Here is a 19,109-nt window from a genome sequence, read left to right on the forward strand (position 1 = left end):
TTTGAAAGGTTACTAGGGTGTTGTTTCAGTATATTTTTACTATGCAGTCAGACATGATTGCTAGGGTGTTGATAGGTGGTAGCCAGGGTGTTCCTTCAGTATATATTTTTTTTCATTATGGAATCAAATGTTGTTTCTAGGGATTTGATAAGTGGCTGCTAGGGTGTTGCAATGATATATTTTTAAGTTTGTAAATTTTTGAAACTCAAATTGTTAAATATTACTTATGCAAAGATTTCTTTATACCCATTCAATCCATCACCTCCTCTTATCCTGATTGGTGGGATATTGATCACTCAGTAAATAGAACCATTAAAAGAACCTTGGGGGGAAGAGCTGGAAGCAGCACTTCCCCAAGATAACCTCAGCATTTCTGGAACCTCACCTCTCTTTAGCGCACGGCTGTACAGCACAGCAGCTCTTATATCAGTATAAATAGACCCAACACACAAACACACACACACACACACACACACGCTGTGGTGTTCTATAGCCCCCTACTGTACAGCTCAAATCAATTCTCTCCTGCTGCTCTAAAGCCCCGCCCCTCATTCTCAGAAAAAACATTCTTCTATTTCTAACAACCTCTGTATCTGTCCAAACAGATACAGGGCAGAAAGTAGTACTGTGTCCCATAACTTTTGCCATGTCCCATGAAGGCTAAAGAGCACTGCCAGACACTGCCGGTCACCATCATTATCACCCACTGCACTATACACTGTGGGTGGTAATGCTTTAATGAGGTATTCCCAGTGTAACTGCTACACAACAACTACAGAAATGAAAGGTCCAATCCATCTGGTATTCCAACAATTCATCTGGCCTTGCCATGAGCAGGTTGGCCTGTGTTCAACCAACAATACATTACATTACACTTAAGGCATTCAGCAGATGCACAAAGCATTTTGGTTCTAGCACAGAGAAGAGTCAAGATGTTTGTTTTCTGAGGGTTTTTAGGGATGGTATTTCGAGCCGAGCCGTACTGGAAGCTCTAAGAGCTCCTGGTAAGGATCTGGCTTTGACCATTGCCATCAAGTATGAAGGAGGATTTTGAATTTTATGCAATCAGCAAAAGGATACCAATGGAGGGAATGCAGCAAAGGAGTCACATGACTGAACTTCGGAAGATTTAAGACGAGTCCTGCTGCTGCATTCTGAATTAGTTGCAGGGGTTTGGTGGCTTGCAGAAGAAGACCAGACCAGCCAACATTGCTCACAAGAGAAAACCTCACAACTTATACTGGTGTGGTGGTTCCCAAATCCCAACGTCCCCAAGTGTCCCCAAATCACAACACATTTTTAAGCAGGATAATGCTCACCCACACACAACTTATCACTGCATTACTTTCTCTTGCCTTAAGCATAAATACAATGTCCGTGCTGTATTGTACCCGATGTTAGTTTGCTGTCATCCTCTCCCACAGACTGAATGACATGTTCCTGGTTTATCTTTGGACTCTTTGAGCTGGACGTGAACCTGCTTTCAGCCCTGAATATCCAAGCCACATTTCTGTGGGTTGCTTTACTGTGTTAAATCCCAAGCAGAGAACTCCGGAACTGTGGGTTTTTGTAAAAAATTTTACCCACTGCACTGTGCACTGTGGGTAGTACTGTTGTTAATGAGGTATTCCCAATACAATCACCACACTGTGGATTGATGAATGTTAATTGGAATTCCGGGCATCTTCAGAACTGGAACATCCAATCTGACTGGTACACTCTATCAGGCCTAATTTCAAATTCCACAGTTTATCTGGCTTTGCCATGAGCATGCCATGTTGGTTGCACTTGTCCCCACATCCCCACATGTCCCCAAGTGTCCCCAAGCTCGGCACCAGGAATATGCGCAGGACATCCTGCTTCTCAAGTAGAATCTTTCAGCAGGATAATGCTCGCCCACACACAACTTATCACTGCATTACTTTTTCTTTGCATTGAGCGTAAATACAATGTCTGTGCTGTATTGTACCCCATGTTAGTTTGGTGTCATCCTCTCCCACAGACTGAATGACGTAATCCAGGTTTATCTTTGGACTCTTTGGGCTGCTTTCAGCCCTGAATATCCGAGCCACATTCCTGTGGGTCTCTTTCCTGCGTTAAATCCCGAGCAGAGAACTCCGGAGCCGTGGGTTTCTGTAACCCGGCGCTTTTATAAAGAAGAGCTGAGAGGAATTGAGTCAGGCGGATCTGGTGACCTCGGCCGCTGTGCTTCAGGCCACATATCTGTACCTGAACATCAAGATGAAACAAAAATCAGAGCGGAACACGGATTTCGGCGTGAAGGCCTGGACTAAGGAGTGTGAGGGTGAATCAGGTCTCGGGTTACGAGTGTTTTTTAAAAGCTCTGACTCTTTAAAGCAGCAGCTGAAATCGGATCTGAAGAACCGGGGCAGTTACTGTTAATGTGACCTCAACACCCAATCAGACGCTCTGCTCTGGAGGTCCGCTAACGGGCTGCTCGTTACGTGAGTCACTGCTGTCTGACGAATCTCGTTCCCACCAGTCAGAGTGAGTCAGTGGGAGACACTGGATGACAGCATTGTCCGTCACTATATGAACAAAAGTATTTGAACACCTGCTTATTCATTGTTTCTTATATGACATCAAGGGTATTAAAAAAAAGGTTATCTGTCTTTTGTTGGAGTAACTGTCTCTACTGTCTGGGAATAAAGACAGGGGCTTTTTGATAGATATTTTGGAGCATTGCTGTGAGAATTTGATTGCATTCAGCCACAAGAGCTGGGATGTAGGCCCAATCCTATTTCTCTCTTGTATCCCTACCTCTTGTTTTTAAATGTGTAACCCTTCCCTGTGGAACAGAGTAGAACAACAAGTAGAAGGGGTGAAATTCTCCCTCTAAGAATTAAGAAAACCCTTCATGCACCCGATACAGATATAGCTATAGCTATAGCAGTGGAGCACTAAAGTTCAGCAACCGAGCTTATGCTGATTAATTAGTTAATTTTAGAGCATCATATTTCTAGCATAACTATCATATTACCAGCATAACTAATATTGTACATTCCTTAATTCCTCTGTGATGAGAAGCTGAAATTTACTTTCATTAGCTTTTATTATTTATATTTTTCTGTTCAACCCTGTCTCACTGTCATGTTCGTCATCTCCGGAATTCTAGATTTTTGTCATTTTCTCCTGTATATGAACTTGTCTGTTTATCATGTATTTTGTGAAGTATTTTTCCTGTTTATCAGCGATATACTCATTGTTTCCATCCACAGTAAAATTAGCAGTGCTGGATCAACACCTAAAGAGCTAACTTTAACACTCCTTTGGAGCATATATGGTCCCACTCTACAGAGAGTAAAAAATACACTGATAGCAGTGTTAAATGTTTAGTGTTAATATGACACTGTGCAGTGTACTATTTACTCATGCTAGTGTTGTTCATTAGTGTTATAGCAACACCTAAAGTGTTAATTTTACATCGTTTGGTGTATGTACACAGCAAAAAAGGCAAGTGTTAAATTAACTCCCACAGAGTTAAATCAACACTTTTAAAATAGTTAAACATTTAACACTTTGCCAGAGTTCCTTTTTAACTCACATTTGTATTTCTTTAACTTCCTAATTTGTTACACTAACACTGGAAAGAGTTAAAAAAATATAAATGAGAAGAAGATTAGTCAATTAATATGACTTTTTATTATTTAATTATTATTCAGGACAGGTTAGCGTGTAATTTTCCATTGTATTTCTTAGTGCATTACCAACACTTTATCACAATTTACTGTACAAAGGATGGTAACTTGCTCTTATAGCCTACAATATATTGGCTAGACAAACAACCATTAAACAAAATATAACACAATACCCAATGGAAGGTAGCCCTGGTGGGCAAGATTTCACACTGATGGTAAGTTAGGATCTGGGGGACACACCCATTATGCAAATAACGTGTTTAACTGGGCGGAGTTTAATTAAATCTCTGTGGAGTTGGCCAGTATTTATTGGGTTTAGTGGGATTAACAATGAAATATTCAACTCTGTCAAATAACTCCAACACTGAACACCTGGTTTGTTGAACGCTGCTTTTGGCTTATGGTATTGTTTTTGGTTTGTGATTCGGCTGATGTTTTGGCTCATTCTCTCTCTGGTTTTGACCTTGTTATACGACTACGATGTATAGCGACGTTGGTATAGGGATAAATATGTGTGTGTATCTATAGGAAGTAAATAGTCAGAGCCAGTCAGAGTGTCTCCACTCTGAGTTCAGTAACAGGAGGATCCTCTTACACCCAGATGAGATACCACAGCAACAGTGACATCATCAAATTAATTATTCAATAATGAGTAAGAGTAAAACTAAATCTGAACTGGAATTTCTCCAACATGACGACCTTAAATTACGTCTATTTTAAACTCGCGGTTTCAGCATGGTGTTGATGGTCCAAGGACTGTAATGGGGGAGAATGGCATCTCTGTCATTCATAAAGCAAGTGTATATAACAGCACAGACAGCGAGTAAACACAGTGTTCAAAAACTCCAGCAGCAATGCTGCACCAATCCACTGCTAGTAAAGTCTGGGAAAAAAAGCAAAAATGAAGAAGCACTGGGGGAACACAAAGATGAAGTAAAAGGCATTTGTGCAGCAATCTCGAAATATAAGCCATTACTCATTGAGACATCTCACTTCTCCCGTGACCTTCGGAATTCTCACACATATAGGTTGCAGCCAGCAAATCATATACAACTTCCTGGAAATCAGGGCAATGTGTATTGAGCTCACTTTTTTTTTAAAGCGATCAAGCATGACAGAGCGAGTGAGTGATGGACATAGTCAGTGTGACATACAGAGAGAGCATCCTGATTGGTCCATTCTTGTGTTGAGTATACCAAACAGTGGTCTCCATAATGCTGGGTGTAGTAGTAAAAGCTGTGAAATTAATGTGAATCCACAAATAAAGCACAAAATTAGACATATATCACAAAATAAACATTATTAACACATTATTAACTAGGGTTGTGTTAAAATATATCTTCATTTGAATGATCCGATATCGATTCATATAAACCCGAAACGAATTAGCCCATCTTCCCCCATATATGAGTACAGTTTTAACGTCCCGCGTTTTATCTCCCTAGACCATCCTGTTTCTGTAAAAATGTAAACAATTTTCTTCTGTATTTCTACACATTGCTGCCTGTGTTTATCAAATTAATATATTTAACAATGTTTTAAGTTGTTTTTTAGTACTTGTTTCTTGTTTGCCTGTACTTAATTTAAAGTAAGCCCTGGCCGGCTGAATACACCGTTAGCTTAGCGGGTTAGCCAAATCACCAGGGAAGCTAACTACCCTTTAGCCGGGTTTTCAAGCAACACACGCGGCTAGTGTGCTAAGCTAACCCCGCTGGTGCGCTAGCAGCGTCAGGTGGTTATACAGTGTTTAACTTTTAGACGGAAAAACTGTAGATTAACCTGTAACTCAGTAATTTAATGTGTAAATAGTGAAATTCTGATCATGTTCTGTATGAGGCGCTGTTACTAATTCAGATTATTTTGTCTCCAGGGATGAACATGATTCCTGGCCGAGGAAGAGGCTCTTATAACGGGGAGCTGAACTTCGGTCAGACCGGCTGGTTTTTACTTTGAATTTAATAAAGTTTTCTCTCTTAGCATAATTCATTTTGCTTGTTGTGTTTTTATTATCACTTTGCTAATTATAGTATCACTTCTGAACCAGTGGGTCTGGGTAAATTTCACAAATGTATTTATTCACAAATGAATAAGAAGTTTATGAAGGATGTTATGTTTTTTTATGTAACAAATGTTTTACCCACATGTAAACATTTAAGTAAAGTAGCCATTCCAAACCTGTACAGGGATGTGAAACACAGTCTCACAATTAACTAAGCTACATAAAATGCTATTAAAAGAAGAATGTAACTGTTGTGTTAAGTCTATATAATATAAACACTAATAGTTTAATAATGGAAGTTTAAGTGTTGCTTGTATAATTACATACATTTCATATTCAAACTACAATTTTTATTGTAACAGAAAATGTACCTAAATGAATCGATTTTAAAACCGAATCGGGACCTTGTGAATTCGGAATCGAATCGAACTGGAAAATCAGTGATGATACCCACCCCTATTCTTAACACATACTAACACATAAAATAATGACTTGTTTATATTGCAGTGGAGTAAAAGAAAGGTATACTCCCTCCCTGCAGGAGGAGCTCAGGAGCAAAAATACCAATTCTACATAATACTGCTTTTAGGGCTCTATTGTCAATAATTATAAATATCTTAAATAGCTCAATGGGTAAGTAATATTTGTTTCACACTAAAAGGTTTTATCAAAAATAAGACAAATGTTCATACGAAAACAAATACATTGTCTAAAACAGTGTGTGTGTGTGTGTGTGTGTGTGACAGAGACAGAGCTAAAATCATTGATTAGTATCAGTATTCCTGGCACCCTGTAGCCTTGTCCTCGTCATCAATAAAATATGATGTCAGAATTAGTCAGCCCCACTTAGCATCACAACAATCATCATCATCATCATCATCATCATCATCATCATCCAAGGTGATATGAGTGTAGAACATTACAGGCTCATTTATAAGAAAATAAATGAGACCTATTACTATTTATATTACATTTATATTAGAGGTCTGCAAATATGATCACTGCAATATACACTAATATCACAGCCATGATTTAGGTTGTATCAAGACTCACTATTGATCTCACTGGACTCACTGATCTCTACTTTGTTCAAATAGCCTCAGAACACACACAAATTACTTAGACGCGCACACACACAGACACAAACACACACTTACAGCAGAGCACACACATCACAAATCAGCGTCAGTCCAGTAATGAAAACACTCCCTCACTCCATCCTCCAGCTGATTCAGCACAGCACTCTCTCTCTCTCCCTCACCCGCAGTTTACACACTAAATCACTTAAACACACACACGCGCACACCCCCCACACACACGTGCACAGTGCATAACCATAATGAAATGTCTTCATCCAGAGCAGTCCGATCAATCACTCTGAGTGACCCGACGCAACGGGGCTGATACAGGCAGAAGTAACCAGTTTTAACACCGACTGACCTCCACAGACCACCATTTACTACTACTGACCACTGCTGAGCCACATTTACCACTACTGACCACCTCTAACCCCTACTGACTACTACTTACCACTACTGACCACCATTTATCACTACTGATCACTACTGAGCACTATTATTTACCACTACTGACCACCACTGAGCACCACTTACCACTACTGACCACCACTTACCACTACCGACCTCCACTGACCACCATGTTCCACTACTGACGACCACTTACCACTACTGACCAACACTGACCACTACTGACCATCTCTGACCCCTACTGACTACCACTTACCACTAATGACCACCACTTACCACTACTGATCTCCACGGACCACTACTTAACATTTTTGACCACCTCTTACCCCTACTGACAAGTACTGAACTCTTCTGAGCACCATTTACCACTACTGACTATTACTGAAAACCACTGACCACTACTGACCACCACTGACCACCATTTTCTACTACTGACCACTTACTACTACTGACCACTATTACTTACCACCGCCAAACACTGACCTGTACTGACCCTCACTTAGCACTACTGATCACTACTGACCACTTTTGACCACCAGTTACCAGAAACAATAATTGATTTAAAAAATGATTGATGACTGATATGGGCAATATTTATTGAGTTACATATACAGAGGTACAGAAGAGAGTAGCACATGTGTAATGCAACATGCCACACATCTCGGCATGGAGCTGTAGAGGTTCCTAATGATGTCCTAAAATAATACATCACATGCAGCTCAAATATTCTTACCCAGTTCCAATAGTATCTCACACATTTTCATTCAGGGCTATCAGAATGCCTGTAATGGACCTCACACACTGTGACACTGTGACCATTCAAACATTCGTTGATCGCTCCACCAAGACCCCAAAAGTGGGATTCATCACTGAAGATGAGCCACTACCAATCTGAGACACTCCATGACAGCCTGCCACAACTACCCACTAAGTTTCATACTTACTTATTTCATACTATTCTTTGGTAAAGTGTGTATACTGTACATACAGATCTGAAAAATATAAAGAGACCACTTCAATTTCTGAATCAATTTCCTATTCCTCTGATTTTGCTATTTATAGGTATATGTTTGAGTAAAATTATTTTTGTTTTATTATATAAACTACATACTACATTTCTTCCAAATTCCAAATAAAAATATTGTCATTTTGAGCATTTATTTGCAGAATATAAGAAATGGCTGAAATACCAGATCGCAAATAATGCAAAGAAAACAAGTTCATATTCATTAAGTTTTAAGGGATCAGAAATCAAAATTTGGTGGAATAACCCTGGTCACAGTTTTCATGCATCTTGGCATGTTCTCCTCCACCAGTCTTACACACTTCTCTTTTTGGATAATTTTATGCCACTCCTAGTGCAAAAATGTAAGCTGTTCAGCTTGGTTTGATGATTGTGAACATCCACCATGGTCTCTTTTTTTTTTCTAGAGCCGTATACCATCTCAGTTTTTGTTTTGTTTTTACTTTTTTCAATAACGAGAATCTGGCAGTTGTTCTTTATATTGCATCAGAAGTTTATGATCATAAATGAACCATGGTACAAATGGTCTAATATGGTATTAATAGTCTATAAAACATAGATTTACTCTTCTTTGGAGAGTTTCCCATTTTCTTTTCTGCTTTTGATTGAAATGTACACTACAAGTACATCACACACACACACACACACACACATAAACACACACTCACACACACACACACTCCTGCAGCAGAACTGTAATATAATATGTTATAGTGTTATTATGGCAATGTTTACTCACCAGCTCTTGGGCTGTGGAGAGAGTTGCTGGTGCAGGGCGAGCGAGAAGCCGAAGAAGCTGCCCACCTCGCCCTCCTTATTCAGGGTGTCTGTGGTGTCCAGGTTGAAGGCTGAGGTTGGGGCAGTGAGGGCCAGCAGAAGAAGCACCAGCAGCACCAGTGGCCCGGTCAGTCCAGCAGTCCTCCTGTGTGTGGACTGGAGATCCATAGCACTGTCCTCCCTACACATAATCACTCACACTCATACACACTGCTGAGGGTCCTGCTGCTGGTGTGGGTCCTCTCTCTCTCTCTCTGGGTCCAGCAGAATCAGTACAGTCCATAAACCACAGCAGGCCCCTCCCCCTGTCCCACTACTGCCTGTCCGTCCAACTATTGCCTGTCTTTTCCCCCTGTCTGTCCGTCTGTCCCTCTGTCTCTCTCCGCACTGCTGCTTCTGACAGCCGATACCGGCCGGCCTAATGGGCTTCAGTGTGTGTGTGTGTGTTAGTGTGCGTGTGTGTGTGTGTGAGGGTGTGTGTGGGTGTGTGTGAGAGTCCGTGGTGTCCCTTGTGTGTTCCCCCTGGTTCTGAGACACACACACAGAGGACAAGTGCTTTGAATAGCCTAATGCTCCTCCCCCTTCTCTCTCTCTCTCTCTGTATATCTCTCTCACTCTATCAGCTGACACCAGTACTCAAGGGAGCTCTGCCAAATACCAGGCCGGGTTGTCTGGATACTTACGCACCACTCTGTAAAGAATAAGATATAAGAAAATAAGATCTGTAGCTTCTACCTGTTCTTAAAACACATCCCACCCACTTTTTGAGCTCAAGCCCCGCCCACGCCCTTCACTTTTAACATTCGTAAGGGGTTTACAACCCAAAAACAATCCAACAAATCACAATCACGATTCATGTGTGTGTTTACTAATCCCTCCTCATCCCACACTCGAGCACACACCAGGCATTTAACATTGACGTATGCAAATGAGCTCCCTGTTCTAGAGAGAGAAAAGAGAGAGAGAGATTCTTGAGCATTGTGTGATGCTCGCTCGACCGTTTAGCATTGTCCTTTGTGCTAAGAGGCTTTTGAGAAAACCGAGCCCCTTACTGTGCCTCAGTTTAACGCCACTGAGCAGTGAAACATTCCTTAACTTCAGTTTAGGTGGGCGAGGCTAAACTACAGTAGGCTAAATAGGTGTTGCTTAACTGCTGCCAGATGAATGGGTGGGGCTAAACTGCTGCAAAAAGAATAAGTGGGGCTATAGTGCTGTAGGTTGGATGAGTGGGACTAAACTGCTGTCAGTTGAATGTGTGGGAATAAACTGCTGTAGGTTGAATGGGTGGAAATAAGCTGCTATAGGGTGAATGGGCGAAGCTATTAACTGCTGTAGGCTAAATAAGTGGGGCTAAACTGCTGGGGATAAACTGCTGTCAGATGAATGGGTGGGGCCCAACTGCTGTTGACTGAATGAGTGGGACTAAACTGCTGTAGGCTGAATGGGTGGGGCTATAAACTGCTGTAGGCTGAATAGGAGTGGCTATAACCTGCTGTAGGCTGAATGGGAGGGACTATAAACTGCTGTAGACTGAATAGGAGTGGCTATAACCTGCTGTAAGCTATAAACGGCTGTAGGCTGAATAGGTGGAGATATAATGCTGTAGGCTTAATGGGTGGTGCACTAAACTGATGTAGGCTAAATGGGTGGGGCATTAAACTGCTGTAGGCTGAATGGGTGGAGCTTTAAACTGCTGTAGGCTGAATGGGTTTGGATAAGCTGGCTGCTGTAGGCTGAATGGGTGGGACTTTAAACTGCTGTAGGATGAATGGGTGGGGCTATAAAATGCTGTATGCTGAATGAGCAGGCTAAACTGATGTAGGCCGAATGTGTGGGGCTAAACTGCTGTAAAATAGAATAGGAGGGGCTACACTGCTGTAGGCTGAATAGATGGAGATATACTGCCTGTGGGCCAAATGAGTGAGGCTTTAGACTGCTGTAAGATAAGTGGGTGGGGATAAGTTGGCTGGGCTAGGCTGAATGGGTGGGGCTATACTACTGTAGGCTAAATGGGCAGAGCTATAAACTGCTGTAAGCTGAATAGATGGAGATATACTGTTGTCCGATGAATGGGTGGGGCTATAACATGCTGTAGGCTGAATGAGCGGGGGTAAACTGCTGTAGGCTAAATAGATGGAGATATACTGCTGTGGGCCAAATGAGTGAGGCTTTATACTGGTGTAAGATGAATAGGTAGGGATACGTTGGTTGGCTGCACTAGGCTGAATGGGTGGGTGTAAACTGCTGTAAGTTGAATGGGTGGAGCTAAACTACTTTCACATCTTGATTGATTCAAAATGAAATATCAGGTTTAAAAGGTCCTGCAAACCACAGTCTGGACCAAAGAAACAAAATGTGGACCAACCAAAAGAGGTGGTCTTGATCTGGATCAACTGAACTATGGTTCAGTTTGTTTGTAGCAGTGTTGTGCCGAAACCCGTCTCCCCATGGCATGCCATCCTGTATAACAGATTACGCTGGTGATTCCTGTATCTACTATAACTGTAGATTAACACTTATTTATAAACAGAAATAAAATAAATTTAAGTGGAATTTGGCAACTGGCATTTTCAAATTAACAACACTCCATTGTCCAATACACACCCTTCTACAAACCAATAAGTGTGAAGTATAAGGAGACTCCACTCATGTAGGTGATGATTTGCTGGATGTAGTAAATTCCTGTAGTGTGCTCAGATGCTAAACTGCAGTTCGGACTCTGGGATCAGCAGTAGGGGAGTGTGAGGAGGAGGTGGAGACACTGTGAGTGCTGCTGCTGCTGGTGTTAGAATGCTTGTAGGTATTTGGGAGTTGAGTCTTGGCAGGAGTTCAGCTGCAGCATCCAGTGATGTGGAATTAACCACCACAACAATAAGACCTCTAATTCACACAGTGACCCAGAAGAGAGATCAGAGTCCCACACACAGTACCGAGAACACATGTGCAGAACCAGCGGCGAGCGGAACAAAGCGGAACCGACATAATCAAAAAAATTACACCCCTCACAAGAACAATAGCCTGAATTCCACCGAACTCATGGGGGAAAAAGGCTGATTGGGGTGGGGTTGCACTGCTGTAGACTGAGAGGGTGGTGCTAAGCTATTGTAGACTGCTGTAGGTTGAGTGGGTGGGGCTTACCTGCTGTATTCTAAGTGGGTGGGGCTATAAACTGCTGTATGCTGAACAGTGTTGGGCACGTTACTTTGAAAAAGTAATTAGTTATAGTTACTCGTTACTTCTCCAAAAAAGTAACTGAGTTACTAATGGAGTTACTCCACTATAAAAGTAATTAGTTACCAGTAAAAGTAACTATCGCGTTACTTTTTATTATTCGCCCGTCAAAAAAAGGAAATCAATTATGCATTTACTATTATTATTAGAAAAATAACAAAAACTAACAAACGAAAATAAACCCAAAATGTTGACAAAAATATAATCTAACGAATTTCAAAAAAATAAAACGAAATTCTCCACACAACCAAAGAAAATTACTAAAACTTGTAATACTGAAAAAAGCGGAAAAACGCGTCTGGGGATGAAATTTAACAAACCAAGCCACACTCAAAAGAAATATGTATATATAAAACAAAATAATGGACAAAAACAACAATTTAATGCCCGTTAAAATGGTATTAATATAACAGCTTCACCAAAAGAGAATAGAGCTTAGATCGTGCCCAAAAAATCCGACCCAGCCGGAGCCCGTGCACATTCTGCCCAAGCCCGAACCATAAACTGTCATTATGAGCCTGACCCGATCCGCCCCATAAACTGTCTGTTTTCGGGCTGATTGAATGAGCGAAATATAATCAGAATTATGTTAATTAACACTGTAACATAGAAGCATATAACTATTATTTAATTTAAATGATTTTTAAGAACAGCTACACACAATGCTGCAAGTCAAACGCGGAGGCGTTCACGTGCGCCCAGAGCTACGTGATTACAGTTTTCATTTTTATTATAGTTTAATTTTATTTTGTTTTTATTTTTTCTGTTCATTTTAGGGTGGGCTTGCTAGCGCGAGCTCTTTACACAAGAACTAACGGACCACGAGTGCCGCGCGCTCGGCACAACAACTCCCGCTGTACAACTCCGCTGTACAACAGCGCTTATAAATAAATTAAACACAAAAATGAGGGTATTCTATCAGTAATTTCAGTTCGTTTTAGTTAGTTTTATAAACACAAAATACAGTTCAAGATAGTTATGTTTTTCTTTTTAATTACCGTTTTTATTAGATTCAGTTAACACAAATGTTTTTCACTTTCAATTTTCGCTATTTCGTTCGCTTTAGTGAACAATAATAATTGGTTACTTAGCAACATTGTGATTATCACACCAGAGCTTTATATAAAATAAAAATAGGAGCCCGATTTCGGGTCGGTCCTCAGGTCAGGTGGGATTCGGGCAGAGAATCTAAGCTCTAAAATAGAAAGCAGCAGCACCACAAAAACCGGAGCAGCTAAAAAGAGCTTAACGTCCTTAATTCGGAACTTGGGTTGTCCACGGCAATCACTGAATTGATTAGAGCACGCAAATCGTCACAATTGTGCCTCACTTCACCACGCCAAACCACAGGCACAGCGGCCAGAAGCTCAAGTTCACCGGACAGAGGAGGGGTTAACCAGGGCAAAGCGAAATAAAAAAAAAAATTAATAGAGCTGCTAAAGTAACGTGCAGTAACGGGGTGTCGGAAATGGTAACGGCGTTATAGTTACAGTCATAGTAATTAGTTAGATTACTCGTTACTGAAAAAAAGTAACGGCGTTAGTAACGCCGTTAGTTTTAACGCCGTTACTCCCAACACTGATGCTGAATGAGTTTAACCCATAAACTGCTGTAGGCTGAGTGGGTGGGGCTATAAATTGCTGAAGGCTGAATGAGTTTATCCTATAAACTGCTGTAGGCTAAATGAGTTTAACCTATAAACTGCTGTAGGAAGAGTGGGTGGAGGTAAACTGCTGAAGACTAAATGCTGTAGACTAAAACGCTATAGTCAAAGTCAAAGTGGTTTTTATTGTCATTTCAGCTATATACAGAGTACACAGTGAAACGAAACAACGTTCCTCCAAGGACCATGGTGCACATAAACACAGTGTAGACAGAACAATAGTGCAACAGTACAAAAGTGCAGACAGACAATACAACACAATACAGACAAAGAATAATAAATAACAAGACAGTGTGCAAAAAAGACCAGTGAGGTAGTAATTACTCTATTACACAGTGTGCAATAGAGTCCAGTGAGGTAGTAGGGTTTTTAGTGCTTTCCATTTTCTGGGGTAAGTGGGGTAAGAGCAGTGATGGTATAGTTACTTTGAAAAAGTAATCCGATTACTGATTACTGATTACTCCTTTAAAAAGTAACTTAGTTACTTTATGGATTACTTGATTTTAAAAGTAACTAAGTTACTTTACAAGTTACTTTATTAGTTACTTTCAGCAGCTGCAGACACCACCTCCCGCCGCCTTAACATAAACATTATAACCAGTTTTGCCAATAAAATGCATTTTTAACAGCAACAATTTATCTCTATTAAGTTGAACTATTTCCTAAAAATATATATATTTTTAATAAAAATAAAAAAATTAACTTAACATATAAAAAAATATATATATGGTCTTTCTTGATTTTACTAAACATAAATACTTGTTTTTATAAAAAATATATAAAATAAAGAAAGTCTTTTTTGACCTGACATATTTAACACTGTAAAACTGAACATTGAACTTGTTGTTCTCTGCAGGGCAGCAAGGAGTGGTTTTATAAAACAGAACCGTGTATATGGTCTAGACCAGGGATCACATATTTGCGAGAGTAACGCGAGAGAGAGTAACGCACAGTGACTTAAATAAGTAACTTTAATCTGATTACTGGATTGGAAATAGTAACGCGTTAGATTACTCGTTACTGAAAAAAAGGGTCAGATTAGAGTAACGCGTTACTAAGTAACGCGTTACTGACATCACTGGGTAAGAGTGTGTGTGCATGTACAGAAAAACCATCAGTTCAGTCTCTGCAGTTAAGGAGTCTGATGGCTTGGGGGTAGAAGCTGTTGCAGAATCTGGTCGTGCTGGACCGGATGCTGCGGTACCTTCTTCCCGAAGGCAGGAGGGAGAACAGTTCGTGTGAGGGATGAGTGGGGTCATTCACAGTGCTGGTTGCTTTGCGGATGCTGCGGGTGGTGTAAATGTCCGTGATGGAGGGGAGAGAGACGCCGATGATCCTCTCAGCTGTCCTCACAATACGCTGGAGGGTCTTGCGGTCAGAGACTCAAGTAGTCTCAAGTAGCTGGGTAGTTCGCTGGAGTCGGATGTAGTCCAGTTTATTGTCAAGGGAACAGACGTTTGCAAGAAAGAGCGATGGTATAGCCGGCCGGCTTGGACTAGCCTTTAGCCTCGCGCGGATCCCGGCTCTCTTTCCGCGCTTCCGCTTACGCTCGCACCGCTTGCGATGGCACTTCCGCTGGGCTCCGGCGTCAGGAAACACTGCGGGCTGGCGGCCTGGGTCTCTTAGCAGGCTAAGCTCAAGTAGCGTCTGCAGAACCTCGTCCGGTAGCGTGTTTTCTGGCTGGTTTCTCCACTGTAGCAGGGTCTGGCGGTGGTAGAACATGTGCATGGGTGTTCCGATGCACATATTTGCAGGAAATAAACGGAAAAAACGACAAATAGTAACACAAAAGCACCATTTAACGGACCCGGAGCGGCCGCTGCGTGTTAACGCGCCGACATCTTGGGTGGGTGTATCTGAGACTGAGTGGGTGGGGCTAAACTATTATAGACTGCTGTAGGTTGAGTGGGTGGGGCTTACCTGCTGTAGGCGGAATGCTTTGGACCTATAAACTGCTGTAGGCTGAGGGTGGGACTAATACAAGAGGGTGGGGTTACATTGCTATATGCTGGCGCTATACTATTGTAGACTGCTTGAGGTCTACCTTAGTTGTTCAGAGTATGGTTCTAGACAGCAGTCTGATCTGACCCGTGTTATTTCTCTGCACTGTGGAGACAGTGCTGTCGGACACAGCTGTTCAGTGGGAACCGTTTAGCCCCTCCCCTCCTTATGCAGCTGTCAATCAAGCCTCCAAAGACCACCCTGCTCCTCCAGCAGGATGGAGTAAACACTGTCCTCCACGCGTTCCATCAAACCAGGGCAAGAACTGTTACATAAGCATGTAACTCCCAGTTTATATCTTCACCTGATCTCCTGAATGATCCTGCTTTAGCCTTAAATATAGTTCCTTGTTTATTTTAATAAAAGTTATTCCTGGAGAGAATCTGATAAAGCTGGAGGAGCTGCAACACAGCAATATATTTTACTAAACCCTACAATACTGAACATCAGCCAGGTCAATTTTAGTGCTTTTTTCGTTCATTTTACAACTGGAGCTACAATGCTAATGTATATAAAACATGGATGCTGGAGCTGAGTTAATGGTTTCCCAGTCAAAGATTCAAATGTTTTTTGCATTATTTTAAAAAATATAGCAGAAAAACTGTTAGCTAAAAGCATTAAAGTTTACCACAACCGGGTGGACAATCAATTACCAGTATTTTGTGTTGTTTTATGATAAATTAAAAACAAAAAAAAATCCCAATTTATCTTCTTGAGACCCGGACTTATGTTTGGTGTGCATTTTTTATCCTAAAGCTATTTGTAGTATAGAAGGACCTAAAAAGGATAATAAAACTAAACTTTGTCTCTGTAAATGAAATTGTTTTGGCAAAAAAAAAAATAAGATCATAAAAAGGACCCAATTAATTAAAGAACAAAGTTAAATTTTCCTACAGTAAAAAGAAAAAAAAAACTAGTTTCAAACATGAAACTCGATGAAAATGTTTACCCATCCCGTGTTTCTGTCTGGATGTTAATGTTTCCAAAAAAAGTATCATGTTGAAAAGAAGCAGAAATGTAATATAATGTCCCATATAAAGACGCAGGGTCTCGAAAGAGTTTAAATGTCCCAGGTTAGCACTGCTAGCACTGTTAGCGATACCAGTTAATAAATCAATAGCATACTGTGTGTAGGACTGATTTAATGAGATGCTATTTGATAGAATTGCTAATAAACTGTATAATAGAGCTGCTTTTCTGCTGTTGATGTGCAGGACAGCCATCCAGGGGTTGTTGAGGCTCTCCCGACTTGAGAAACTTAAAACGTAGTTGGTAGTAATGGTAGAAGCGGGAGAATTCTAGTTCAGTTAGCTAACAAGCTAGCTAACTAAGAACTAACGTAGCAAAATATCTTAAATATAGAGTACCAGTAAAAAACTTGGGACACACCTCATTTAATGTTTTTATTTCTTACACGGTCATTCTCCATTTGGAGTGTGAAACCATGTCACAAAAGTTGGAGGGTTAAAAAAATATATTAGGGATGATTTCAAGAGTCAGTATATACATTTACACATCAAGATTAAAACAACATTTTCCTTATGATTTCTTTCTCATATTTCAACAACAGGCGTTTTCAACACTTGAGCAAACATTTTAGTGTAAAGAAATATTTAAATCCGATCCAGATTTACTATATGCATGATTAACATCATACTACATTTTTAAAAAATATGTATTTTATTTAAAAAATATTTTTGTCACAAAAATGTTGGTCACTGGTTCAGTTATCAGGACAGCAGGACTCTTATATTATATTTTATCATAGATATTGTTAGCTCTGTTAAACTGTTTCCTGGGTCACAGGTCATCAAAGAATAAGCATCTCAAGGCATGAGAAGGTGAGCCCATACTTGCTCATTTTATTTTATTAATTTGACGATAATGATCTGGTATCAGGTAGCACATAACTTCTTTGTGTCACTGGCGTTATGTTTTTTTTATCAAATATATTCCCATATGTCTTTTATTTCATTGATTTTAAGTAGTTACACATGGTCTCTTGACTGCCAAAGAGGCAGGCTTTTCACAAAATCCTCCATTTTAACTGATGTTACAGATGTATTACCATGTGGTGTTTGTCCTTTTTCCTATTTTTTTTTTAATTAAAAGTATCCTGCATTAAATGTTAGAATCATTTATACTTATATTAGTAATTAAATTATCATGTTTATTGGACAAAATGTTTATATTTTTTTCAATAGTATAGGAAGATATAAAAAAAACGCTTTATTTGTGTTATTTTCAGTGCTTGTGTGTAAACATACTTTGGTAACATGTTAAGTTAAATGGAATGTCTTTATAACATTCAGCCACGTTGTAATTGCAATTTAAAAAAAAAAAAATTGTTGACAAAAATAAATTCTTCAAGATGGAATAACACCAGTGACAAATTGACCAAAACTTTGCATTTTTTGTTAAAATATGTTAAAATCTATTTGGTATATAAGCTCTCCATTTTGTATATTTGGTAAGTGTAGTTGTTTTAGACACCTTTGGGAATTTCAGTAAAGAAAAGGCTTCTTATATGTGAAGTGTTTATTAGCTCAGTAAAACACTAGCATTACAATAAATACAGCAATTTTACAAAACATCTCCTAATCTCTCCTTATCTGAGTTCTCATGTTCTCATGTGGTAAATCAGGTGAGCTGCTGATGGAACTGAACATATACACATGCTGGCTGAGGAGCATCCAGGAGAAATCTGGAACTACACTTTGTTCTACAGCTCGGCTCCCAGGATATAACATATTTAGTTAAAAATGAGAATTTCTTGTTACATTTTACTTTAAAAACACTTATATTGCTAAGATAAATGGATTAGTGTAATTTGTGTTGGTGCCTACGACTTCTGCACAGTCCTGGATATGAAGAACCATTTAGGAACCTAGTGAGAGGTTGACCTGGCTTGATCTGTTGCTGTGTTTATATGAGGGGTAGAGATGTTCTAAACACACCACCTGGTGGACAGAAGCAGATCAGCAGCTCATGCTATTTTAACTGTATTAAAGTTTTAAACAAAATATCTATTGAATGCAGAACATTTTAAAAGCAGACAGAACAATTATATTGGTCTTTACCAAAAAGGCTTCTGAGTCATTTTCATTACTGAATATTTGATGCATTGATATCTGTTAAGCTGGAATGAATATCAAGCCCAGTAGTGCCACAAAAATATTATTACAGTTCTATGTTTAATATATTAAAAGTTCAGTTAAAAAATATTATTACATTTCTGTTTAATATATTAAAAGTTCAGTTTAAAATA

The 19,109-nt window shown here is 39.9% G+C and overlaps 1 protein-coding gene and 1 long non-coding RNA gene across 4 annotated transcripts in view; one reads left to right on the forward strand and one right to left on the reverse strand.

Annotated features, from left to right (window-relative positions):
- Positions 1–9,492, reverse strand: part of itga7 (integrin, alpha 7) — a 56,942-nt gene extending 47,450 nt beyond the window's left edge. For 2 of the 3 annotated variants that reach the window (XM_007248364.4, XM_049471709.1), the window contains exon 1: positions 8,909–9,492. In XM_007248364.4, the coding sequence (XP_007248426.3) occupies positions 8,909–9,135 (227 nt within the window). In that variant the 5' untranslated portion in view covers positions 9,136–9,492. The remainder of the gene's footprint in view (positions 1–8,908) is intronic. The other variant, XM_007248365.4, reaches the window with a different exon arrangement.
- The window catches only part of LOC125787471 (uncharacterized), a 241,440-nt gene that overhangs the window by 124,548 nt on the left and 97,783 nt on the right, over positions 1–19,109 (forward strand). The window lies entirely within an intron of this gene.

Source organism: Astyanax mexicanus, chromosome 24 (genome assembly GCF_023375975.1).
Source record: "Astyanax mexicanus isolate ESR-SI-001 chromosome 24, AstMex3_surface, whole genome shotgun sequence".
NCBI classification, from domain to species: domain Eukaryota; kingdom Metazoa; phylum Chordata; class Actinopteri; order Characiformes; family Acestrorhamphidae; genus Astyanax; species Astyanax mexicanus.